The 26,642-nt window shown below is 36.6% G+C and overlaps 1 protein-coding gene across 3 annotated transcripts; it reads left to right on the top strand.

Moving 5' to 3' along the window:
• The first annotated feature begins 2,920 nt into the window (after positions 1-2,920).
• LOC140795938 (uncharacterized) lies at positions 2,921-26,120 on the top strand. 3 transcript variants are annotated; one of them, XM_073148764.1, is made up of 19 exons: positions 2,921-3,706; positions 10,363-10,831; positions 10,940-11,022; positions 11,139-11,252; positions 11,340-11,528; positions 16,655-16,720; positions 17,100-17,156; positions 18,381-18,491; positions 18,587-18,706; positions 18,772-18,879; positions 18,959-19,121; positions 19,932-20,111; positions 20,202-20,765; positions 21,556-21,800; positions 21,921-22,013; positions 23,524-23,713; positions 25,046-25,271; positions 25,464-25,619; positions 25,729-26,120. In XM_073148764.1, exons 1-19 carry the CDS (start codon positions 2,990-2,992, stop codon positions 25,820-25,822), a joined length of 3,945 nt encoding a protein of 1,314 aa, XP_073004865.1. In that variant the 5' UTR covers positions 2,921-2,989; the 3' UTR covers positions 25,823-26,120. The 3 variants fall into 3 exon arrangements, with proteins under 3 accessions (XP_073004865.1, XP_073004866.1, XP_073004864.1); XM_073148763.1 differs by having other exon boundaries at positions 2,928-3,706; positions 21,885-22,013; XM_073148765.1 differs by lacking the exon at positions 16,655-16,720 and having other exon boundaries at positions 2,925-3,706; positions 21,885-22,013.
• Positions 26,121-26,642: the final 522 nt, after the last annotated feature.

Below are 26,642 nucleotides of genomic sequence, written 5' to 3'. Positions count from 1 at the left end.
ATTCTTCTCCAATAAAGATTTCCTCTACATATTTATAAAAGCTCACCCTTGGAACTCATCAACTAAGACAAACGACTCTAACAAATCCTAACAAACCAACAACTAAGTTAAAACCGTAACAAACCAACTAAATCAATTATCTTCTCGGATTAACCTTTTGTTTCGTTGCTTATCTTCTCGGATTAAGCTTTCATTTTATCGTAGATTCTAAATCTAGAGAAGTCATGAATATCAAAGTTGTAGATCTGGAGGTTGGCGACCTTATTCAAGTAGTTTGATATTATTTAGATATGTAAAGAATATTCTGAGAATATTTTCCCAAAACTGCACAGAGCTAGATTTAGCTAATTAAATAAAATCATAACCTACTAAGACTCTAATTAAATCAAATAATCAAATAAGATAATTAGACTCAATCCATTGAACCTAATCTCCCTTTGATGTGATCCAATCTGACCTGGTTCGCATCATATTTGTTGGCAATACAAGTCTAATTATACATGTTTAACTAGGATATCATTCAATTTTCACTATTAAATTTTTTACTTCTTTTAAAATTATATATATACTATGTCATATGGATATTTTATATATTTTTAGAGTTAATCTTTGCATCTCTAATAGTATATTCCTATTTTGATATTGTTTTGTTAGAAATTGTTGGTTTAAATTATCAAAAAATATCGGATGAAAATTATAATAGAACAAAGGTATTAGAGTAAAGAACACTCAAAGATGAGTTTTAACCATAAAATTATTAAAAGATAGAATGTTATTTAAATTTTCCCTACATAAAAATAATATTCGGCCAGATTATGAGCCTAGTCCTTTCAATATATATGTTAAACAATTGAGTCAATTCTCTTAATATAGTTAGTCAGAATAGTCAAATTATACGCATATAATACTGTAATAGAAAATCTACTAAATATCAACTCTAATATCTACAGAGGAGTAATCAAACCTATAATTCTTAGAGAAGTTGCACTTCAGAATGAAGGAGGATACTGATACTATATATTGTTAATTTTCATGTTCATGGAACATACTACATCAAAGTATGACATACACTTCACCTATTCATGTTAATTTATCATCAACCATGAGCAGATGTAAAACTTAATTCTTAGGCTCAAGCTCAATAGGAAGTCCCTGTGGAGGTGATGCTAACGGATCTCTCTGAAAGATATTTCCTCTGCAACATAGCTTCCATTTGATTGTGTGACAAGCTAGTGCATCATCATCAAACTCCTACCCTTGCAAACTCATTTTCTAGACACAGACTCTTGGCTCTGCCCCAAATGTTAAGCCTTATTTGCTTTGAGTTTAGAAACCTCTTCTGAATTGGTTTAAGAACTCCTGAACTGGTTCAGTAACTAAACATTATTTTATCTTTTGTATATCTAATCAAGTTTATTCTTAAAAAAAATTAAGATTAAAAAATAAGACTAACTAATCGAATTCGGAGCTTAATCTCAAACAAAGCCAAAAGAATATGTCGAAACCGAAGACTCGAATCACACATGATCAAGAGCTTTGCGTCCTAGAACACCTAAAGCATAAGAAGAACACACTATCCAACTTTTTAAAGATAGAAAGAGACATTACATAGAAATTATTTGAATTCACTAACCAGTACTCCTTCAAGTGTTGAGCCCTTACTTGCCACCCTTCTGATATGCGGTTTCCCTCAAATTTGACATCTCTAACAGCTTCCCTAAAGCTACCAACAGTGGAGGAATCATTCTCAGTGTCTCCATGGCATGCATACTTCATGTTAGCAAGCTTAGATCATCCCAGGCTAGGACATAACCTGAGGCCTTGCTCTTAGCAATCTCTTCATGCTCTAAATTAGTTATTTATTATAGAGCAATACAAATGGCATGTCTTCTTACAAAAGGAGGATTCTTATGAAGTACTTTGGAATTTGAATGCGTAATGAAAAGTCTCATGTGAAATGTTTTTCTTCTATCTCTTCTGGACCATGGGTAGTTAACTCCACTGGCATCTAGATTATCTCCTCCTATATCTTAGTTTCTTATTATACATTTGGAGCAAGGTATTCTTCTAAAGCTACGTGAAGAGATATTCTAGCATGCAAGTTAATGTCCAGAAGCGTTATTGGCCATGAAACCTATTAGGGAAGGCTTTGACAACGACGACGATAACAACAATGATGATGATGATGATGGCAATGATTGTTATAGTAATAACAGCATCCGATCATAAAAGACTAGCTACAACAATAGCTGAGATTAAAAAGTACTGAAAAGCAAAAGAGAAATAAAGATAAAACATAACCCTTTTATGATGAATCAAATTCATCTTAATATGATGCTTGCCCTCGCCATCAATCTTTCCTACTTACTCCTTCAACACCTCAAGCTTGAAACTGTGTTTCTTTCTTGCTAACTCTTAACGCATTCCTCCTCCCAAAAATTCTGGTCATAGAGGACAGCGACCAAGAACTAATAATTTTATTGATGAATATGAACTTGTTTGCTGTCGATCCATAATTTATGAACACCATAGGCGTAACAAAGAGTGAGAATTTCGATATTGGCTTCTAGCCATAGCCATTGTTCCACCATGTTGTTTCGCATGGCGTAAAGAAAGTCTGGGCTTTGTCCTAAGAGTTTATTATTTTATTAGTTATGAAAATAATTTTATTTGAATAAATACTTATAGATGCATATAGCGATATAAAAATATAAATTAACAATAGGAACATGAATTAAGAGTAGTTTATTTCAGTAAAAAAAATTTCGAAGAGGCATGACCAGATTCTATTATTCTCGTATCTCCGACTTAAGCTGCCAATAAAAGAAAGCCACGTAATGAATTGTAGTAATCCCAACAATCATACGTACAGACAATCCACGCACCAATTCGAACGAACACCCTATCCCATTTCCCGCTCCTCCCCAATAAAATTCCAAAAGAGCCCTTCTCTTTCCGACACCACTCTCCTCTCTCTTCTCCGGACCCAATGGATCGACGCCGCCGGACGCCGCCGGAGGCGGCGGCGGCGCGGCGAAACGCTGCCGTATCTCCTCCATCCTCCCCTCCTTCTCTTTCTCCTTCTCTTTCCCCTAACCTTTTCCGCGACGTCTCCAACTACAAAACCCCCTACCCATCCTTCCGAAACCCTAACCCTATTTCCCCTTCTCCTCTACCCCTCTTCTTCACCGCCTCCAAGAAGGCCCCTTCCTCCTCAACCTCCTCCACCAACGCCACCTCCACCTTCCGCCGTCGCCCCTCCTCCTCCGCCGCTGCCGCCTCGCGCCGCCTCAAGGCACTCGAACACGAGCAATCTAAGTCCTCCCGCAAGGCCCAGATCCGCCGTGAGAAGGCTTTGAAATCCTTCTCCAGATCCCTCACCTCCTGGCTGAATCTACTCTTCTCGAACCCTAGGGCTTGCGGCTGCGATCTTGGAGTCACGAACCGGGAGGACGATGTAGTTTCGAGGGGGAAAAGGGAGAGCTTGGAAGGGGAGAGGGAAATGGGGGTGGGTGGGCAATGGAGGGGCCCTAAGAGGAGGAGAGATGGTGCAGAGAAGGGACGGCTATCGTCAGCTATGTTTGCATATTTGGAGGTGTCGTTGAAGGATGTTTGTATCTTGGAGGATGTGAAGGAGAGGATGGAAAGGTATATGAGCAGGGAGGGTTGCAGAGATGTTCTTTTGATGATGTATCAAGTTTGCAAGGTCAGTGGCTAAGTTACTGTTTTTCCGATTTTGGACACTTTCTTCTTGCTCAGATTGATTTCATGTTTAAGAAGATGGATTTAGCATAAATTGGAATAGACAAGCATCAAGGTTTAAAGTTTAAAACCAAGGTTTGAAAAATCAGGGTGGGGATTGGGATCGGCCTTCTGAAAAAAATGATATGTATCGGCCATATCGGTTGCCTCGATCAGATTAGATTTTTTAATTACGTAAAATTCTAAAAATTATTTAAAGAAAACTTTTAAAAATTTAGAAAAAAAACCAAAAATAAGAAAATAAGGAAGGAAAAAACTATAATGCAATAAAAGAGATTAGAAAGAGTGAGTGGAAGACAACGAAACAAAAGAAAGAAAAACCATGGTGTAGTGAAGAAGAAGAAGAAGAAAAGAAGAAAAATAGAGAGTGGAAGAAATAAAAAAAACTAATAGAGAAATAAAATAAAAATAAAAAAATTATATACTGTAGTTTGTCGGAGTTAGACTTGTGTTGTCTGAATTCATTGAAGCTAGATCTCTCCGTAAGAGAAATAATTGTTATATGGTAAGGAGAGAAAGAGAGTGATGAGTGAAAGAGAGAAAGAGAGAGAGAGTTTGGATCGGGCTTGGATCGGGATCTTATTCAGCCAATCCTGATCCGACGAACCATGGTTTTAACTTTAAGCCCCTTCACTTCAGGAATATATTCTAGAATATAACTTTTTATTCTAAAATATAACTCTTTATTCTAAAATAATAGTGAAACACCATAATATCCTCATTCTAAATAACAAATACTATTTATCAAAATTATATTTTATCACACATTACTAATTTAACATTGATATTTGTCCCATTAAATTACTTTATATCAAATCAAATTGTATTCGTGGTAATTTTATAAATAATTTTTTCTATTTTTTCACTTTATATCACATCAAAGGTAAATATTACACCCTTATTTTATAAGCCGGATTAAAACCTCTTTGCAAACAACCTTTAAGTTTCGGATCATCACTCAGAGCAAAAGGTTTATTTCTACGAATAATATATTTAACTATTTCTTTACGAGCATTTTTATAATTCAATTGAAAATTAGAAATATTTTCAGAAGCACCTTGATTAAGCAACATTTGACCAATATCAAGTTGACCTTTTTTATACTTGTCTTTAATATGCCTCATTAGGTAAGTAGTGTCATTCTTAGTTAATGCAGAAAAATCATGATTACATTAAAGACATTTAGCTCTACAATTTATAACATTACTTTGGCTATTTTTTGTTTCAATGTTTTTAAAATACTTCCAAACTTCAGACTTTAATCTCTTAGAACTGCCTGATGATGAAGCTGAAATCAGAGTTTCTAGATCAGGTTGAGGTTGAGATGTGGGTGTAGGATTAATTAAATCTTCGCCCTCTAATTGTGATTTTATATGATCATTAAAAGAATCCATATTAGAGAGAATTTGCTAATTTGAAGATTAAAAATGTTGAAACCTTTAATTTGGGAAGAGCTTGAGAGATTAGAGAATTTAAGAATGTGTGATGAATTTAGAAAATTTATCATCTATTTATAAGCATAAGAAAAGTTAAAATTATCAAAATACCTCTATAAACTAGTTGTTTATTTATGTTAAAAGGGTAAAATGGTAAAAAAAAGTGGAGTCCCTCTTTTGCTAATTTTTAGAATTTTTAGCTATTTTTAGAATATTTTTTACCGTTACATATTTTTTTTAAATATTTATGTTTTTCTCTGTTTTAAAAGAAAGTATATTAAAAAAATTAAATACTACATGTTGGGCTGATATGTGATGGGAGATGGAGAGGTGGGCTAAAAAATGTAAACAGTACTTGCACTTGGGCTGATATGTGATAAGAGAGGGGCTAACAAAATTATAAAACGGTACTGTCACGACCCGAAATAAGAATCATGATCGGCCCTGTATCTCAATATGCTTGAGATACACGAAGCCTTATTAATAATTCTACGTGTACGATGGCAAAATAAATAAGGAAAATGAAGATTTGCTTTATTAAATTTAAAACTAATCGCAATAAAGCATAAAATAATGTTATTATTTTTGAGTCTCTAAACGAAATAAATAAATTTTCTAATCTAAATTATAAAATCCAAAAGAGCGGAAAAGTAAATAGGTGAATCCTAAGTGGAGGTGGAGTCCGGGTATATCTCGCTCGGTCGCCCCACTGACTATTACCTGAGATAGATAAATAAATACAAAAAAAGAATCCATGAGCTAACAATTATAGCTCAGTGAATGGAATCCACTCGAAAACTAAAAAAAATTTAAATTATATTAATGTTGAATAAAATTAAACTAAAAGTAACAATATCCATAACAATTTGCAATAGGCATACTCTTTAAATAATAACAATGATAACAATAGAGAGTCATAACTTGTAATCTTGTACGGTTTCAACATATTAATATCTTTTCAATATTTATACTGTCATCTGTCTCAATGGGTCTAAACCCCGTGGATCAACATCAACTAGAAGTCACTTCGAGATAACCCTCAGGACTTTTTGTCTAAATAAAAAAAGAAAAAATAATAATAAAATAAATAAATAAATTTAGGGGTTGAGAGAGAGGAGGGTGCACGTGCAGCCCCTCCCCTCTCCCTTTCCGGCACGCGATGAGGCGCAGGGCAAAATCGCGCCTAATCCGGATCGGATTAGATCAGGATTTTTCCTTTATCTATAAATTAAAAAACCCTAATCCCCTCTCTCTCTTTGCTTAACCATCTCTTCCCCCCTTCTCTCTCTTCTTCTTCCCTTCCTTCGTTTCTTTTTTTGTTCTCACCGTCGGAGTCGTCGCTGTGGAATTGGATCGCCGGAGCGTCGCCGGAGCAATGAAAGACCACTATACGACTCGTTAGTAAGCCCTCTCCCACCACTCAAAAATAATTTCAGTTTAATAAGGTAAAACGAAAATACCTAAAAATTAGGGTTCTTGGCTTCATCGGCAAATCAGGCCGGTCGGCAGCTTCAGGTCGCAACCGCATCGTCACCGAAAGCTTCTAGGGAGCCTTCGTGGCTCCAATTGGCGTCGGCCGTCGGTGGTGAGTTTTCCTCCACTTCGTGAGGACGACGAAGTAGAAAGAGAGAGAGGGGGGGAGCCGGTCGTGACCCGCCGCCGGCAGGGTCATCGGCGACCTCTCTCTTTGATAATTTCTTCCCTTCCTCGCGTCGGACACGAGGAGGACAAAAAGGGGTGGGTTGGGCTCGGGTTTAACCCGAGCCAACCCCTTCCTTTTCTTTTGAGTTCGGGTTCAGGTTTAGGTTTGGATTTCGGATCCATAGACCCGACCCTAACCAATTAAATTGGATGGGTTGTGGACTAAACCGCAGCCCAATCCATTTTCTCGGTTGGGCCTTAGCCCAGCCCGATTAGTTTTCCTTTTTTGGCTACGCTTTGGCCCAGCCCAATTAGCTTTATTTTTGGAATGGGCCGGGCCACCAGTAGCCTAGCCCAATCCAATGGGTAAATTAAACCCATTTTAGTTCTTTTTAGTTTTTAAATTTTAAAAATATTAATATTATTCAAATTAAATTTTTTTTATTATTTATTATTTAAGGTGGTGATTTTTAGTACGTGAGCTAGAGATTTGAGATTTCGGTTGGCTTGCCTAGACTTAGGTGAGTGGGTTCACTCACATATTTATTTTTATTATATTTCATGCTTTTGTCAGACCATGTATATTTTCTGTGTGTAAATTTATTTATTTCATTTTTACGTGCAAAAATTTAATTGTTATATTATCTATGTGCATTTAATCATTATATTCAGTGTATCACCATACTTTGTGCAAATATTAAATTTAGTGAAAAGAAAAAATGAGACTAGTATTGGTACGACTTAGAGAACAGTCCCGGTATAAATCGCTTGTGATTTTCTATGGTGACTTAAGTCTATCTGGAAGTCTAGGGAAAATTTCTAAATTAGATCACCGCGATGACTTTCTTAGGTGACTCTGGCGGAATTAGGGAACAGTCCTAGGATGAACAGTTCTAAGTCGTACCAATATTAGTCTCATTTTCCTTTTCACTAAATTTAATATTTGCACAAAGTATGGTTATGCACTGAATATAATAATTAAATGCACACAGAAAATATAATAATTAAATTTTTGCATGAAAGGATGAAATAAATAAATTTGCACACAGAAATTTTACATGGTCTAATAAAGGTACGAAATATAATAAAACAAATATGTGAGTGAACCCATTCATCTGAGTCTAGGCAAGACAACCGAAATCTCAAATCCGTAGCTCACGTACTAAAAATCACCTCCTTTAATAATAAATAATAATAAAAATTTTAATTTGAATAATATCAATATTTCTAAAAACTAAAAAGAACTAAAATGAGTTAAATTGCCTATTGGATTGGGCTGGGCTACTACTGGCCTGGCCCATTCCAAAAAAAAAAAAACTAATTGGGCTGGGCCTTGCCCAGCCAAATTAATGGATTGGGCTACGGGGCAACCGCAGCCCATCCAAAAAGAAACCAATCGGGCTAGGCTAAGGTCTAGGCAAAATAATGGATTGGGCTATGGGCCAACCCGCAGCCTATCCAAAAAAATTGGTTCGGGTTGGGTCTGTGGATTCGAAATCCAAACTCGAATCGAACCCGAACTTAAAAGAAAAGGGGTTGGCTCGAGTTAAACCTGAGCCCAGCCAACCCCTTTCTTCCTTCTTGCGACCGACGCGAGAAAAAGAAGAATCGAGGGGGAGAGTGACTGCCGGCGGTGGTTCACGACCACTCTCCACCACTCGGCTCTCTCTCTCTCTCTCTCTGTCTGTCTGTCTCTCTCTCTCTCTCTTCGTCGTTCTCACGAGATGGAGGAGAACCCACCACCGACGGCCGACGACGATCGGAGCCACGAGGGCTCTTCCAGAAGGCAACCATGGCACAAGGCCAACGACTTTGAGCTCTTGAGCACGAGTAGCAGCAGCCCGAATTCGCCGGCCGGCGAGAGTTGCCGGCAAAGCCGAAATCGCTCAAATTAGGTATTTTTAATTTACTTTATTAAATTGAAATTAAACTAGAGGGATGAGAGAGGGCTTACTAGGGAGGAGTGTGATGGTCCCAATTTCCTTTGGCGATGCTCCGACGGGCCGAACCCACATCGCGATTTTGACGGTAAGGGAGAAGGAAACGAAGGAGAAGGAGGAAAGGGAAAAGGAGGTTGGGGGGAGGGGGTGTTGAGGAGAGAGAGAATTAGGGTTTTTATTTATAGGGCAAAGATCCAAATTTGAAACAGATTTGGATTCGGCTGATCTCTTGCGTCACGTGCCGGAGAGGGAGAGAGGGGAGGGGCTGCACGTGCACCCTCCTCTCTCAACCCCAAATAAATTTTTTTTTTTGGTTCTTACAGGTACAGTGTACAAAATTTCATGTTAGTTTTTACTGTAGCAGGCGGGCCTAACGGGCTGGCGGGCTTCCGGGCCGGGCCGGGCGAGCAAAGGGTTGGCCCGTGCCGCCCGTTGGTAGTTTGGGCTCGGGCCGAGCCGGGCCCAAACCGGGTCCTTAGCCCGGTCCAAATCGGGCCGAGTCGGGTCGGGCACGGGCGGGCTAGGCCTGATGATCACGTCTACCTAAAGTAAACGAGGCATGAATAACAACCTAGTTAAATTAAAAGTTTTTTTTTCCTTTTCTTCAAGGCGTGTCTTCAAATAACCTTAGTTTGTTAGATCTCTCCATGCAAAAATTGTTGTTTATCTATACTGTATTATTGTGATTATTTGATATTAGTAGGTGCCATATTGGCTGAAGGCCAATAGACTGAGACCAGAGGAGACTGAGGATGAAAAGGGGCACATGTGTTGTAGGATAAGCATTAGCTGTTAGAGGGAAATCTTTGTAGGTGGTGGCTGATTGGAGTAAAAAAAGAGTAATTTAGATTCTTGACAGATAACATTCTAGTCATCCACTTAAATCATTGGATACCTAGGAAATTTAAGTTTATTGTATGCATTAACACTGACATGTTTAACATCTAGAATTCCTCTAGTGAGTTTAGGCTAGTCCAAGCTCAAGATCGCTTGATTATATTCATGTTTTCATTTTTCTAGTCCTGAACCAAAGCCTAATGACTTTTTGACCCTTGAATCTGATAACATATTTGATCAATCATCTTGCGGTCTGGACAAATAGATCTAATAGTAAGCGATGTACCTGCTTTGAGAATCAAGGCCTATGTTTTACTGCCCTTTTATCTTTATTTGTTGAACTTCTAGAATCTTTGTCTTGTTCCGTGTATTTAAGATGTCAGTCCGACCAGTCCAAAGCTTTCACCTATTTGAGCTATCTCTTAGCTAAATCCTTGAGCTCTCTCCATAATCAACTCTCACTAAGACTCACACCCATCCTCTTGTCAAGTGGCAAGCCCAGATTTGCACCCAAAAGGCACAAGACACTATAAAGCTCTAGTTGGCCAAAATCAGTCCAACTGTTAGACCACAGTGCCCAATGTCAAGTTCACCGTTCTTCTTTGTTTCGGCCTGTCTCTGGGTTTTTTCAGAGAATTCTATCCTAGGGTTGTAACAAATATTTATGTAACCACCTATTTTATGTGTATAGAGTATAGGCTGTATAGACATAATCAACTTTTAATTCTAATGAATCTACATTTCAGAACATTGACAATGGCAGATTGAAAATGAAAGTCCTTTGTCCAATTGCAACTGATCTTAGGCTGAAGGAGAAGTCAACTAGAGTCCTCATGTGTTACAATCCAGTGTGGCTTAGAATTGGGTTGCATATTGTACTCGGCGGTGATTCGGTATTGCAGAATGAGAAAAGAAAAGGGGAGCAGGAGGATCTTTTCATAAAAATGATCATAGAGAAGCAGCTCTTTTCTCATATGGGTATCGCAAAAGCTTTTTCTTACAGTAAGTTGGTTGAGGGTCTCCACAGGCCGGGCTATTTTGAATCTCTTGGAAATATCATACTGAAGAGACTTCTATTGCTTGTATCGTCACTGGACAGAGCTAAAAGTGAAAGTTCTCTTCCTATAAATTATGGAATTGATGGTGTAGATGGTGGTTCTGCTCCGTTATTTTGTTGCCATTCTCATATTAAATCAAGCCGACAAATTATTTATGGTAAGATCTAGAAATTTCATCTCCTTTAGGTTATCTTCATTGATCAAGATGCAACCAATTTATACTTGTGGTTTGTATCATTTGCCTTTCTTTTCTCCTGTATTTCAGAGTGCTTAGCAGAAGTAATGCATGGAGAAGGTGATCTTCTTTCCCATCTCACAATTCTGGGATTCAAACTAAGCTATCAGCAGGTATTGTTAAGATTTTATGCTACTAACATATGCTATGTTGCTACTCTTAGTCTAAAGCATTATTTATAATTAATGTGTATTATGTCTTTATCCTTTTGCAATTGTTACAAATACAGTTCCCTCTTTCTGAATACGATTTTACCATAAGAAACTTATTTGAAGATCTTCAAGATGGCGTACTGCTTTGCAGAGCTACTCAACTCTTGCTATCTGAGGCATCACTAATCTCAGTATGGTCCCCTTGATGCCACCCTAGTTATTGTTATACAAATCATATTTTCTTTCAATATATAATTCGGTATCTTTCTCATGTCCAGAAATTAATTACTCCATGTGATACACATAAGAAGAAAATCCAGAATTGCACTGTTGCTCTTCAATATCTCAAGAACGCTGGTGTTCTGTTATCTGATGGAGATGGAATTGTGATAGAAGCAGAGGACATTACCAATGCGGACAAAGAGCTGATACTGTCGTTGCTCTGGAATAAGTTTACGCATTTACAGGTTTGTTTGTATAAGTTTTTTATCTTATTTATGCCATGTATCTTTCCATTTATTTAATGTATTTGATGATTGAGTTTGCAATAGTACCCTGACGAGTTTAAAGTGTTTTTGTACCATTATTCTTTGTTTGCAAGTCATTTTTTGGGTTCTACATTAGACATTTAATGCAGTTCTCGTTTCGCAAATGATGTGGGAATAAAAGTAATGCTAGATGCTGTATTACTTTTTACATAAACGATGTTAGGACCAGGGAAAAAAAAAATTTGGGTTGAGAGAGGAGGGTGCACGTGCTCTGCACGTGCATCCCCTCCCCTCTCCCTCTCTGGTGCGCAGCGGGAAAGAAGGGATTTCATCTAATCCGGATCGGATTAGATTTGATCCTCATCTAAACTATAAATTAAACCCTAATCTCTCTCTCTCTCTCTGCTTAATACTTATAACCCCCAGCCCTCTTCTCTCTCTCCTTCCTCCCTTCTGTCGCTTCTTCCTCACCGTCGGAGTCGTCGCCGTGGAATCGGCCAGCCGGAGCGTCACCGGAGGAAATTGGACCCACCACACTCCTCCCCAGTGAGCCCTCTCTCATCCCTCTAGTTTAATTTAAAATTAAATAAGTAAATCCGAAATACCTAATTTGAGGGGTTTTCGGCCTCGTCGGCAAATCTGGCCAGTCGGCGGCTTCGAGTCGCAGCCGCTACCTCTGGAAGCGCCTTGCCGTTGGCCTCGTGCCGTGGGCAGTCACCGTTGGAGCCCTCGTGGCTCCGGTCGCCGTCGGTCATGGGATCGACCGCCGTTCGCGGGTTCTCCTCCACCTCGCGAGGACGGCGGCACCGTATGGGTGTTGAGACGCCGGGGTGCGGCCGGCGAACCTTCGCCGTGGCAGTCGCCGGCGCCTTCCTCCTTCTCTCTCTTTTCCTCTCTTTTTCTCTCTCTCTCTTCGGTTTGGGGAAGACAGACTCGGGTTGCCCGAGTCTGATCTTCTCCCTTTTAGTGTTGGATTCGGGTCGGGTTGGATCCGAATCCAAGGAACCCGACCCGGTTCCATTATCTATTTGGATTGGGTGGGCTGCGGGCCAACTGCAGCCCAGCCCAATTGTTTTGGGCTCATTTTAGCCCAAATTAATTATTCTTAGGTTAAATTATATAAACATTTTTAATAATTATTTTAATTAAAAATGTTATTGTTATTTATTATTTAAGGTGGTGATTTTTAGTACGTGGGCTAGAGATTTGAGATTTTGGTTGTCTTGCCTAGACTCAGGTGAGTGGGTTCACTCACATATTTATTTTATTGTATTTCGTATTTTTGTCAGACCATGTAAATTTTCTGTGTGCAAATTATTTATTTCACCCTTATATGTAAAAATTAAATTGTTACAATTTCTGTGTGCAAATCTATTTATTTCATCTGTACGTGCGAAAATTTAATTATTTTATTTTCCTGTGTGCATTTAATTATTATATTCAGTGTATCACCATACTTCGTGCAAATATTGAAAAATTGTGAAAAGAAAAATAAGACTAGTATTGATACGACTTAGAGAACAGTCTCGGTATAAATCGTTTGCGATTTTTCTGTGGTGACTCAAGTCTATCTGGAAGTCCAGGGGAAAGTCCTAAATTAGATCACTGCGGTGACTTTCTTAGGTGACTCTGGCGGGGTTAGGTGACTCGCCGCAGTGGCTGCTGGCGCCTTTCTTTCTCTTTCTCTTTTCCTTTCTCTTTTTCTCTCCCTCTCTCTCTCTCTCTCTCTCTCCGGTTTGGAGAAGACAGACTCGGGCAACCCGAGCCTGATCTTCTCCCTTTTAGTGTTTGGATTCGGGTCGGGTTGGATCCGAATCCAAGGAACTCGACCCGGTTTCATTAGCTAATTGGATTGGGCCTTGGCCCAATCCATTTAGGTGATAGTTGGGTGGGCTGCGGGCCAAATGCAGCCCAATTGATTTGGGCTTATTTTAGCCCAAATTAATTATTTTTTTGGGATAAATTATAGAAAGATTTTAATATTTGTTTTAAATAAAAAAATTTGATTATTATTTATTATTTAAGGTGGTGATTTTTAGCACGTGAGCTATAGATTTAAGATTTCGGTTGTCTTACCTACACTCAAGTGAGTGGATTCACTCACATGTTTATTTTATTGTATTTTGTATCTTAGTCAGACCATGTAAATTTTTTGTGTGCAATTTATTTATTTCACCCTTACGTGTAAAAAAATTAAATTGTTGCAATTTCTGTGTGCAAATCTATTTATTTCATCCGTACATGCGAAAATTTAATTGTTATATTTTCTGTTTGCATTTAATTATTATATTCAATGCATCACCATACTTGAATGTAGGTAAGAAAATTTTCTAGGTGACTCTAACTTCTCTCAACGGTTAGAGGAAAAGACAGAGTGTGTTGATCACAGGGTGATACCCTATGATGACCCTAACCGGATCAGCTATGAAGAAAAGTCCCGAGCGTTATCTCGAAGTGACTTCTAGTTGATGTGGATTCACAGGGTTTAGACCTATTGAGACATATGACAGCATAAATATTGAAAAGATATTAATATGTTGAAACTGTGTAAGGTTACAAGTTGTGACATCTCTCCATTGTTATTATTTAGAGAGTATGCATATTGCGTATCATCATGGATATTGTTGCTTTTAGTTTAGTTTATTCAGCATTAATATGATTTAAAATTATTTGGTTAGTGAGTGGAATTCACTCACTGAGCTATAGTTGTTGGCTCACGGGTTCTATTGTTTTTTGTATTTGTTTATCTATTTCAGGTAATAGTCAGCGGTGCGACTGAGCGAAATGTACCCAGACTCCACCTCCACTTAGGATTCACCTATTACCTTTCCGCTCTTTTTAGATTTTATGCTTTAGATTAGAAGTTTTATTTATTTAGTTTAGAGATTCGAAAACTTTAACATTGCTTTATCTTTATTGTAATTAGTTATACAATTTAATAAAGCACATTCTCATTTTGCTTATTTATTTTGCCATCGTACACGTAGAGAGTATTAATAAGGCTTCGTGCATCTCAAGCATATTGAGATGCATCGCCGGTCATAATTCCTATTTTGGGTCGTGACATATTCAAATAGGGTAAAAATAAAGTATAGAAATTAAGTGTAAGGTCACCTATAAGCTTACAAAAGAGAACCGAAAGGAACAAAAGGTTTCAACTTGGGAGACCATTTTAATGCACAAAATGCATAGGTGAACCACCAATTCACAAAATTCAAATATTAATGAGTTTTATTTGAAGCAGGTACATCTCTCGTTTGTCACGACCCAAAATAGGAATCATGACCGGCCATGCATCTCAATATGCTTGAGATGCACGAAGCCTTACCAATACTCTCTACGTATACGATGACAAGATAAATAAATAAAATGAGAATGTGCTTTATTAAAATTTTATTACTAAATGCAATTAAAATAAAAACAATGTTAATGTTTTTGAGTCTCTAAAATAAAATAAAATCTTCTAATCTAAAGCACAAAATCTAAAAGAGCAGAAAGGTAAATAGGTGAATCCTAAGTGGAGGTGGAATCCGGGTACATCACGCTCAGTCGCCCCGCTGTCTATTACCTGAAATAAATAAACAAATACAAAAAAAATAATAGAACTCGTGAGCCAACAACTATAGCTCAGTGAGTGGAATCCACTCGAACCAAATAAATTTTAAAACATATTAATGCTGAATAAATTAAACTAAAAGCAACAATATCCATCATAATATGCAATAGGCATGCTCTCTAAATAATAACAATGACAACAATAGAGAAATGTCACAACTTGTAACTTTGCACGTTTTCAACATATTAACATCTTTTTGATATTTATACTGTCATATGTCTCAATGGGTCTAAACCCTGTGGATCCACATCAACTAAAAGTCACCTCGAGATGACGCTCGGGACTTTTTCTTAATAGCTTATCCGGTTAGGGTCATCAGAGGGTATCACCCTGTGATCAACACACTCTGTCTTTTCCTCTAACCATTGTTATTATTGTTATTATTTAGAGAGTATGCCTATTGCGTATCGTCATGGATATTGTTGCTTTTAGTTTAATTTATTCAGCATTAATATGATTTAAAATTATTTGATTAGTGAGTGGATTCCACTCACTGAGCTATAGTTGTTGGCTTATGGGTTCTATTGTTTTTGTATTTGTTTATCTATTTCAGGTAATAGTCAGCGGGGCGACTGAGCAAGATGTACCCGGACTCCACCTCCACTTAGGATTCACCTATTTACCTTTCCGCTCTTTTAGATTTTTATACTTTAGATTAGAAGTTTTATTTATTTAGTTTAGAGACTCAAAAACTTTAACATTGTTTTATCTTTATTGCAATTAGTTATACAATTTAATAAAGCACATTCTCATTTTGTTTATTTATTTTGTCATCGTACACGTAAAGAGTATTAATAAGGCTTCGTGCATCTCAAGCATATTGAGATGCATGGCCGGTCATGATTCCTATTTTGGATCGTGACAGGCCCTCCCTTTTGAGAGCCTCTCCTCCCCGATCCTCAGGAGCCACGATCGGACCACCAGGAGGATAGGTCGAGACTCAGTTTGATTAGGTAGATAGGCGCGCTAGGGCCCGGTGAGCTTCCCCACCTGTGGACAACTTCGAGTCTGACAGTGAGCTTGATCCGATGGTCGAGCATCGGTTCAGACAACAGCGAGCATTAGATTATCCTTTGGTAAGGTTTTATATTTTGAAGATTAGAGGGGCATTCTAATGCACTAGGTTCTTGCCAATTCGGGGTTTGCAAAGGGCAACTAACTCTCTGGAGGTAACCTAATTATTCTATCTAGAATACAGTAGTGGATAATCAACCTAAAGGTATTCCAAAATTATTCGTTCCAAAGTGCTTGGTACTCATAAGACTATAAGAGTACTGTTCTTCTAGCATTGGTGTTCACAAACTTGAAAATAGTGATCGGTAACTAGGCTAGGCTCTATTTCATGATGATTCTTTTATATCCTTGCTGTGTTATTTTCCTTATCTTTTAGGTGCTCATAAAAATGGTGAATGTTATTTTTTGCAAGTTTATGGGGGTATTGTCTTTAGATTATAAAATAATACATGAAATGCTGGATTGTCTTCTGCAGTTGCCCTTACTAGTTGAGAGATCTTCACTCGTTGGTGAAATAACAAGGTTAAAATCATCTGATATGGTGTGTATTCTGCTTTGTACTTCAAAATTTCTGCTGAAATTAGCTTACTTTGGCTACTTAAGATTATTGTTACCTTTTCTCCTATTAGACATAATTAGAAGCATTTAGATGGTTGTATCAAAGATTTAGGGCACAACTTAACTTCGTCTATTTAAGGATTTAGATTTAGAGGCCTTGAGTTGTCTAGCAGAATCAGCTTTCTTAGCCCTTCATTTCATGAAACAATAACATGACCCAATTTATCCAAACATTTCAACTGCTGAAGCAAACTGGAATCATTACCTTCTAGTGAAGTAATAGTTTTGATTCTTTTTGCATACTAAATCCTGATTGAGCTCTGGTTTGTCTCTTCACTTTTTCCTTTTATCTTGATTCTCAGGATCTCCTGAAGTACAACACAATGACACATACAGCATTGCTTCTTGAGTGGATTCAGGTACTTCTGTTTACAATCAAATTTTTTGTTCTGGTCATCAATGCACACCCCCTCTTTGTCAATATATTATACCTTGGTTTAGTGTCATTCATCTTGGCTACCTTATTTTCAAATTATGCAACAAAAACCTTGCAACTTGTTCTTCAGTTGGAAGACAAATATATAATGCAGGAATCATACATATAAATTAGTATGCTGTATACTTTATTCGTTATTGTCTCTTCCACCTTTTCAGTTTTCTTAAATGTACCCTTTTGAAATGATACTAGGACAAATTGGAAAGCTAAGGGAGAAAGCTAAAACTGAATTATAGTGCTCCGCATTAAGATGAAACAGATTCTGATTCCAGTACAACCTCATTCCAAATTGCAGGAACTGTAGATCGTTGTATAATCACTAAGTACCGCAATAGCCATGAGTTGACATGGCCTAGTGGCTAATGCCTAATATGCCTCATTTCAGACTTTTTGTCTCAAATTGGCTGGGAAGGCCAAGAGCAACCCTAACATCTTATGCAGGTTTTAATACTTATCATTTGAATTATAACAAATGGCTAGTAGATGTATTTTATCTAAGAAAAGCGAGTTATTTAATGTTACTTTGGTTTTAGCATTCTATATGATGGGTTTTCTAGCGAGAAGAAACCATTGTTTTAGAAAACGGTTGTGCTGGTTACCTAGATACTCACCTTAGGTGTAAGTGGAACCAACTGGACCTCCTAGGCATCTTACTATTTTCTTAGTATTTTACATCATAGGCTTTCAAGCTGGCTCAGATTAAGTCTGACCCAAATGTGACTGACCTCCTTCATCTTCCTTCCCCCTTTTCCTTGAGTTAGAACTACTGCCCAGCTCTCCTCTCCTATCCTACATAATGCTGGAAATATCATCATGAACTAACATGGTGGGAGAAACAATATTGTGAATATGTTTAAGAAGCTTATTTTATCTTGTCCTCTGTTCTTTTTCATGTTCAGATTTTGGACATCTTTATGCTTCTTTCCATTTGGTAAGATTTAAATTCCATATTTGACACCAGGAGTATTCATTTGATTAATGGCCATCTAAACTTCACATTTCTGATTTATCCCATGTCCACAGTATTTCATGGGCTGCCCTATGATCCACATTTATGAACTCTCAGTTTGCAAGATAACTTACTTCAATGAACACTAGTATTTTCTTTTTGTTTTTAATATGACGTCTACTTGTACTTCTCCTACAGGTAGTTTATAGCGCAAAGGCTGAGAGTCTGTCTTCTCTGCTAGATGGGGATGCGATATGTTGCCTGATCAACTATTATTTGAACATCAACCATCATGGCTTGTCACTAAAGGTTGACTTAGTGGCATCTATCCTGATTCACTATCACTTCTTTATTTTCCCTTCATTACTGCTTCACTCTATATTTGGATTTTGTTGAATTATCAGGAAAACCAAAACAGGTATAATAAAGAATTAAACAAATGTCTTCATGCTGATTCTTCTATTGCCATCTGCAAATCTCTTGCAGTTCATAGGATCAGCGAACTGCCAAGTGATCTTCTCAAGGTAGGATATGGATCATTTGCACATCATCCAGGTTTTCTTTTCTGATGCTTTTGTTTACTCGTCAGATATTGCCATTAAGTGACATTCTGGATAATGATGCATCCATGGAGGAAAGGAGTGTCATAATTCTCCTTGCATTCTTATTTCCACAACTGATTAACAGTAAAAAAATGGTAAGTTTCTGTTAATTTGTCTCCATCTGTGGCATATGTTACTAAAATGTGCATAAATTTCATGTTTTATAAACTGTAGGATCATTTAAGAAAGACCATAACTAGACGATCAGAGTATCAAAGTCCAGGTATTAAGCTTACAGCTATTTCTCAAACACCTATTTCTTCAAGTGGTTCATTTAGAAGATGCAGCTCCCGAGGAAAGAATGAACCAAAATGTGTTTCTTCACAGAAAGAGGAAGGTCTGGTAAATATATGTTTAAAAGTTCATTCTTTTCCCCTAGTTACTAGAAGGGAGATTCACCTAAGAAATTCATTGTCATACATGATTGAATTTAGATGAATCTGTTTATCACTTTATTGTTTACATAATAAATCTTCAATTTTAGATGCCTCATTTCACTATGAATCATGTTACTAGCAAACTTTGGCATGTTTGTATTGTCCGTAGCTTTATTTTGACTGGAAAAAGTGATTGATGAGAACTTTTTTCTACACTGACCTTTTCTTGGAATTTCACCTTGAAATACAACACTTCCTCATTTACTTGATGTAGATATGCTGAGCTGTTCTAAATCCCTTAGACTGTTACATTTACTTCTGAGATGTTGCATTAAAATTGTTTTCATGCGATCAAGGTGCATTTCTCTGTTTTGGTGTTAGTGCTAGTTTTCAGATGGTAGATTTGCACAGAATAAAAGGGCTTAACAAATATGACTTCTCCTTCCATATACCTGCAAGAGATCAACTGGAAATAGTTCACTGAATGCTGTTGGGAGTTCTATAACTGCTCTGTTTGGTGTTGTTTAGTCGATTAATAGTTTTAGCATATAACAAAGGGCGTCAGAACTAAAAGAAATTTGATTGTATTCTGTGGTGGACCACTGGCAATAATTCTATGATAAAATCTTGAATGCAATATTTGCTTAATTATGGTGGGTAAGAAACAATCTCCTAGTTGAATTTTATGTTAATAATTTCATTGGCATCTCGGATTATAAATATCCTCAATCCTTTTCTTGTTTAATGTTGGGCTATGTTCTTTCTTCCAGAACAAGCTGCAATGGTTATACAATGCCATATTAGAAAAATCAATGTGCGAACCAAGTTTTTGAAGATGAAAATTGCGACATCTCTTCTGCAGTCTGCCATCCGTGCTTGGTTAGCCGTGACTTTGATTAATAAATTTGACTCTGTCAATGGTGCTTGCTCCGTGCTACGGGCATTATCTGGTAAGTACTATTTGCAAATGTGTCTACAGGATTCTTTTTTTTTGGTGACATTTTAGCACTACTGACATCTAAATTTTACTACTACTTCAGGAAACTACTATGGATATTTCAGGTTCATGATGGAAAGACATTACTTTGTGCGCACAAAAAAATCTGTTCTGTTGATTCAGAAGGCAGTGAGGGTTTGGATAACAAGAAGGCAGCACAACGAGGGAACTGAACCTTCACAAAGCAATAAATTCTCAGACAATTTATGTGCATCCACTTATATGCAGTCATATAATTGTGGTGGGATTGCCAGCTGCAGGAGTACATCTTTGAATGCTCGGTTCCAGAGTCACCTAGTCTTACATGACGATGCAGATATCCTTCAGCGTCAAAAAATTATGGCCGCTAAAACAATACAGCTTGCATGGAAAAGATATGTATATCATAAAATTCTCTTGGAGAAAATTTCTGCTGCAGTTAGAATACAGAGTCGATGGCATGGTTATTCCATAAGGAGGTGGTTTATAAGCCAGGTCCAAGCAATCATAGAAATCCAGGCTACAGTTCGATGTTTTTTGTGTCGGAAGGCATTTAAACGTTGTCATCTTGCCACCATAGTGATCCAACGATTTGCCAGGGGGTGGCTAGCTCGAAAGAAGCTGTTAGGTTTTGTACTTCACTTAGCATGAAGCTATTTATACTTATAGATGATTCATTAGTATGCTTTTTATTTATTTTATAGATGTTTTGGAAAGCGGCTGCATAGACTGCATATGTGGCTACATAGGCGGTGGCGGTAGCGGTGGGTCAACTGCCCCACATATCATTATGCGGTTTTCATATGCCGTATAATCACATGTAGATTTATATACAACATATACAGATTGTATACACATGCGTTTGCAGATTGTATACACATATGCGCTCGCATATTGACTGCATACACATTTGTGCTTGCATACTGACTGCATACACATACGCACTCGCATATTGACCTGCATATTCACCACATATGCATTTGCTCTCTCACATATATATATATATGAAAGCGTTATGTCGTAATATTGAGATATCTATAGCCCTTTATAGTAATTTTGTATTGATTCATTTTGTTAGTGTAACTTATCATACTTGAAAATATTTATTTTGATTATATAAGTAAAAAGTAGCATTCCTTAGTGGCTAAAATATTATGAAGATGTTTCTCGATATTTTACTTTGCAACTTTTACCTATTTATTAGCTTATTATGCTAAAAGATCCAAGAAACTAGATATGTAAATTATATACAAGTTATTTTTAATATTTTTTATCGCTAGATTATGCGCCAGCCTTTTATGCACTCACATATTGCATTGACGCTATGCAGTCAGATGATTGCCTGCATACCTTGGGCGCTTTTTAAACATTGATTTTCTATTCTATAAAATTCTCAATTAAGAGTCTCACCTATGCAGGTGCTTATTCCCTTCAATCAGATTGGCAGCACCTTAGAATTAATGATATATATAGTGCCGGGTCAATAAAAAGTATTGAACTGAAGATTGTATTGCACTCAATTTTAATGTTACAAAGATGGTGGAAGCAAGTTTTGTCCCACAGATCTAGAATGAGGTCAGCCATTTTGATTCAATCAGCCATACGTGGTTGGATTTCTCGTAGAGATGCTAATAAATTGCGCTGTGGCATCTCTATTATTCAAGTACGTCAATTTTCGGCTTCTTTTCATACTATGCATAGTTGCCTTAGGAACATACCTATATATGGTAAAAAATTTCATTCGCAGAGATGGTGGAGAAATTTCTTATTCCTTAAATCACAGAAAAGGTCAGTGCTCATTATTCAAGCTTATGTGCGTGGTTGGATAGCTCGAAGAGCAGCGGTTAGAGAAAAGAAGCGCATTGTTGTAATCCAAGTAAGTGTTTAATCTGTCATTTGCCAATGTCTTATATATTTTTCATAATTTATGGGTAAGGATGAAAGTTGCAGATCATGTAATCATATATATATATATAGATATATATTAATCTTGGACTTGTAGCACCACTTGATAAAGAAGTAAAGAATCCCATATATGATTACCATCTGAAACCTCCTTTATGTGCCTATAATTGAGTGTAGTTTTACAATTAAGTTATTAGATACTTGTAGTCTTTATTGCCTAGATGTTTCAGTTCTGAGGTTTTCTTAGATGTAGACATTCTGGATGTTTGAGTATGATCCAATTTGGTGTTTCACTAATGAATGCACTAGACAGAAGTATTGGCACTAGAAAACTTTTTTGAGTGTTATCTATTAGGCCTTGTTTACTTTAGGAATAAAGTTAATTTCAAAATAGGTATTTCTCTTTGTTATTCCTAAAATAAGGTCTTTATTCTAGAATAACTATTTTATTTTCCCTTGTATTCTAAAATAATGGTGTAATAATTATCTTTGATGTAGTATAAAGTAACTGAAAAGATAGAAAAAAGGTATTTTATTTTTTATAAAATTACCATAAATATCATTTGATTTAAAAAAAGTATGTTGATGAAATAGATATTAAGGGTAAACTAGTAATTTGAGTTAGTGTGTAATATAAGATATAATTTTGATAAATAATGTTTGTATTTTGGAATGTGGTTATTATGATGTTTAGCTGTTGTTCTGAAATAGTGAGTTGTATTTCAGAATAAGAAAAACATTATTCATAAAGTGAACGGGGCTTAAGTATTAACAATTTTAGAAGGTGCACTCTTTAATTTTCATTTGTACCTATTGTATATTTGTATATTTGTAGTTAGCTTAGGGTTCAACACATTCAAATGCCACTTTGTTTTTCTTATAAAATTCCAGTGTAAACCACTTGCCTCATAAATATTGTTACCTGTCATCTTTCGTAATATAGCTAAAAGAAGAATGATAACTTGCTGCAAATTCAAAATTGTGTTTTACTTCTTCCTCTTTGCAATTTATGGTAGTTTGTCATTGTGAAGTTTTCAGTCTTTCCATTATATATTTTATCCATTTTATACCAATTATTATTATTGATGGAGACCTGCAAATATTTGGCTTATTCAAGCTTTGTTCTTTTCCTCCTACCGTAATTCACTATAATCACGCTGTACTTCTGCTTTTGGTTCTTGTCATAAGATGAATGACACCTGCACATACATATAGAGTTGGATAAGGCGGATTAGTCATAATGCTGCTATGTATTGGAAAACAGCAGCTTCCTTTATATAAGCTCTTGTAAAGTAAATTTAATTTTCTCATTTGTCAATTTTTGTATTTTTACTTATTGGGAAAATTTGAAACATGCTGGAATTTGTTAGTCCTTACTCTGCTTAACAGTGTTCTGATTGAGCTCTCAAATATATGCTCTCTACCTTTACCTTATGCTACTTTCCTTGCTTCACTCATGTTACCTTTTCTCTTGTCGACAGTCTTATTGCAAAGGCTACCTTGCTAGGAAACATTCAAAGCAACAGGTTTCTGACCTACGGTACAGGCTACAGAAATGTGCTGCTAATGTGGATGATGGCACGCGCTTAATTAACAGATTAGTTGCTGCACTTTCACAACTCCTTGCTTGCAGAAGTATTAGCAGCATTCGACAAACTTGTGCAACATTAAGTAAATTTATTCTTTTCTTTTTTTTTATTTACTTCTATAGCAAAGTTCTTTAACGTTTATTTAGGAAGTTTTTTTAATGGATGTGTTTTTCCAAATGATTATCTCTATAATATGAAAGATAAAACTAAATATCTAATTATATAAATGATTATCTCTATAATTTATATTTATTTAATAAATTATAGGTTGTTACAACAATGGTTCGTCGAATCGACCGATTCCAATCTGCTCTCTCTCTCTCTCTCTCTCTCTCTCTCTCTTTCTCTCCTTTTTATATAACCATTATTTCTCTTACGGAGAGATCTAGTTTTGGCGAGCTCCAGTATATAATTTTTTAATTTATTTTTTTATTTTTCTCTCAGTTTTTTTATTTCTTCCACTCACCATTTTTTTTCTTTTTTTCTTCTTCACTACACCATGGTATCTTTCTTTTCAATTTTCATTTGCACTATATTTTCTTTTTCTTTATTTTCTTATTTTTGGTAATTTTTTCTAAATTTTTAGAAGTTTTCCTGTATTTTAAAATAATTTTTAGAATTTTATGTAATTAAAAAGTCCAATCCGATCTAGGTAACTGATACAGGCAATCAAGCCAATAGGTATCGTTTTTTCGGAAGGCTGATCCCAATTTTTTGAACCTTGGTTTAAACCTTAATGCTTTTCTGTTCCAATTTATGCTAAATTTGCCTTCTTAAACATGAAATTAATCTGAGCAAGAAGAAAGTGTCCAAAATCGGAAAAATAGTAACTTGGCCACTGACCTGGCAAACTCGATACATCATCAAAAGAACATCTTTGCAACCCTCCCTTCTCATATACCTTCCCATCCTCTCCTTCACATCCTCCAAGCTACAAATATCCTTCAACGACACCTCCAAATATGCAAACATAGCTGATGATAGCCGCCCCTTCTTTGCACCATCTCTCCTTCTTGGTAATTTTTTTTCTAAATTTTTAGAAGTTTTTCTGCATTTTTAAATAATATTTAGAATTTTACATAATTAAAAAATTCTATCTGATCCAAGCGATCGATACGGCCGATCTCGATCCCGATCTCGATTTTTCAAACCTTAGTTACAACTGCTGCAAAAAATAACTATATTCAGCACACCATATTAAAATTCTTTATACTTCCCCACTTAAAAGCTCTGTAATGTAACCTCAGCTGCTTTCCTAACACATTTTACCATCAAAACTTGTTCTTACATTCTGAGATGTAAACCATGAGATTATATTTCTTTTTTCCATCCCCTTGGAACTGTTATGATGTTAGCCTATAAAATCACATTAATCTATTGGCAACTAGATTTCTCCCTTACTTTGGTCCTGCAGGTATTGCTTCGGAGCATTCACAGAAGTGCTGTGAAACATTGGTGGCTGCTGGTGCGGTAGAGATTTTACTAAAGCAAATCCACTCACTTAATCGTGGGATCCCCGACCAGGAAGTCCTGAAACATGTACTCTCTACACTGCGGAACATATCACAAGACCCAAAACTGCTACAAGTGTTAATTGACACCCCTCAGTCTGTGGAAATCATCTTTCAAGAATTACTAAGGTTATTCCTGGATGATTTTACATACATCACAACTTTCATCCATCATTGTCAGCTAACATATCCAGGCGCCATGTTGTTCACCTTTTGTGTCTTTTAGGTTATGTTAGCTTTGAATTACTGCAATGCTGGATAAAATCTCTATTGCACTTTTGTTTCTCATTCAATATTTCCCTTCTTGATTTATTGCCTCAGGAATAAAACAGATGGATTTTCTATTGCATGTGATCTTCTGAAGAAACTTTGTGCTGTAAAAGAAGGCCTCGAAGCTACCCGTAAATTACACGGCCATGTTCGAAGGCTAAGCATTCTTGCTCAAGCTCTTGAAAGGAAGATGGAGCTTGACAAGAGGTTAGTCAAAAATTTCATATCAGTTGGTTTTGCTGCCTGCTCTTGTGCATAACCTATCATGTGGACCTATTGTATTATCCTTCATCCCTTGCTATCTCCTCTCATGTAGGACCGCTCGGTTAGGAGCTGGAAGAGACCTTATTGCACAAAGGCATAGAGAGGCTACTGATCTCCTAGTTCTAATTGTTGATAGTCGCCAATGAAGCATAAAACCGTTGTGTTCTTATATTTTCCTTTTTGAGGCAAATAAGTTTTTGCCAGTATAGAGCTAGCAATGCCTGTGTCATCAACTGTTTCTGATATTGGTGCTTTAGCAAACTGATGCAACATACAGATGCTATCTCATTTGTTCCTCTTTAAGAAAACTGGGTAGTCAAAAGGCTGCTGTGTCATCTATGTTTGTCTTGTCTTTTATAACTGTTATGCATATAATGATTGTAAGCTACAACAACTCACAGAGATTGACTTGGATAGCTTAACATGATACCTGAAGTGATAGTAGTACTGTAAAGCAACACCCAACCAAAGGTTTACTTTCTACACAATTACTCTGTTCACAGCATACACTGCTGAGAAAGCTAATATCCAACATCTTTCTCAGCATTCAGAGCTTGCTGCTCTGACAAAGGGAGGAGTGTGCTTATATCTGACTGCTTACATTGATATGCTGTTGAATTTAATACCTTATAACCTCTTTTGAGGATTGTCCCTGAAAGTTAGAAAAGATTTTTGAAATGAAGCATAGAGATAAATCTAGTGTGTGTGTGTGTGTCTGTAATATCGAGTGTAAGAAAGTACAACCATGAGATATAAAGAAGGGAAGTGGATGAATGTAAGCAGGAATTGCAGTTGATAGATTGTTGAGAAGGCATCAAAGGAGAGATATTACTCGTACAAGGGTAATAAAATTTCCAACTTCTATTCCTCCAAATGTGTGATAGTTCAATTATGAAGCCTGAAGCAGTCAAAACCGAGAGCTGAAAGATTCAAATTATTTCTTTTACTAGGTTTTCCACCGTATTA

This window comes from Typha latifolia, chromosome 10 (assembly GCF_019914945.1).
Source record: "Typha latifolia isolate L0001 chromosome 10, TyphaL0001v2, whole genome shotgun sequence".
Lineage (NCBI taxonomy): Eukaryota > Viridiplantae > Streptophyta > Magnoliopsida > Poales > Typhaceae > Typha > Typha latifolia.
This window is presented reverse-complemented; position numbering and strand designations above follow the sequence as displayed.

Excerpts from the sequence above, each read along its gene's own strand:
- LOC140795938 (XM_073148763.1), top strand. The coding sequence starts at position 2,990 with ATGGATCGACGCCGCCGGACGCCGCCGGAGGCGGCGGCGGCGCGGCGA. Across the intron at positions 18,707-18,771 it reads TGCCAAGTGATCTTCTCAAG|ATATTGCCATTAAGTGACAT; the intron begins GTAGGATATGGA and ends TTTACTCGTCAG. Across the intron at positions 20,112-20,201 it reads CGTGCTACGGGCATTATCTG|GAAACTACTATGGATATTTC; the intron begins GTAAGTACTATT and ends CTACTACTTCAG.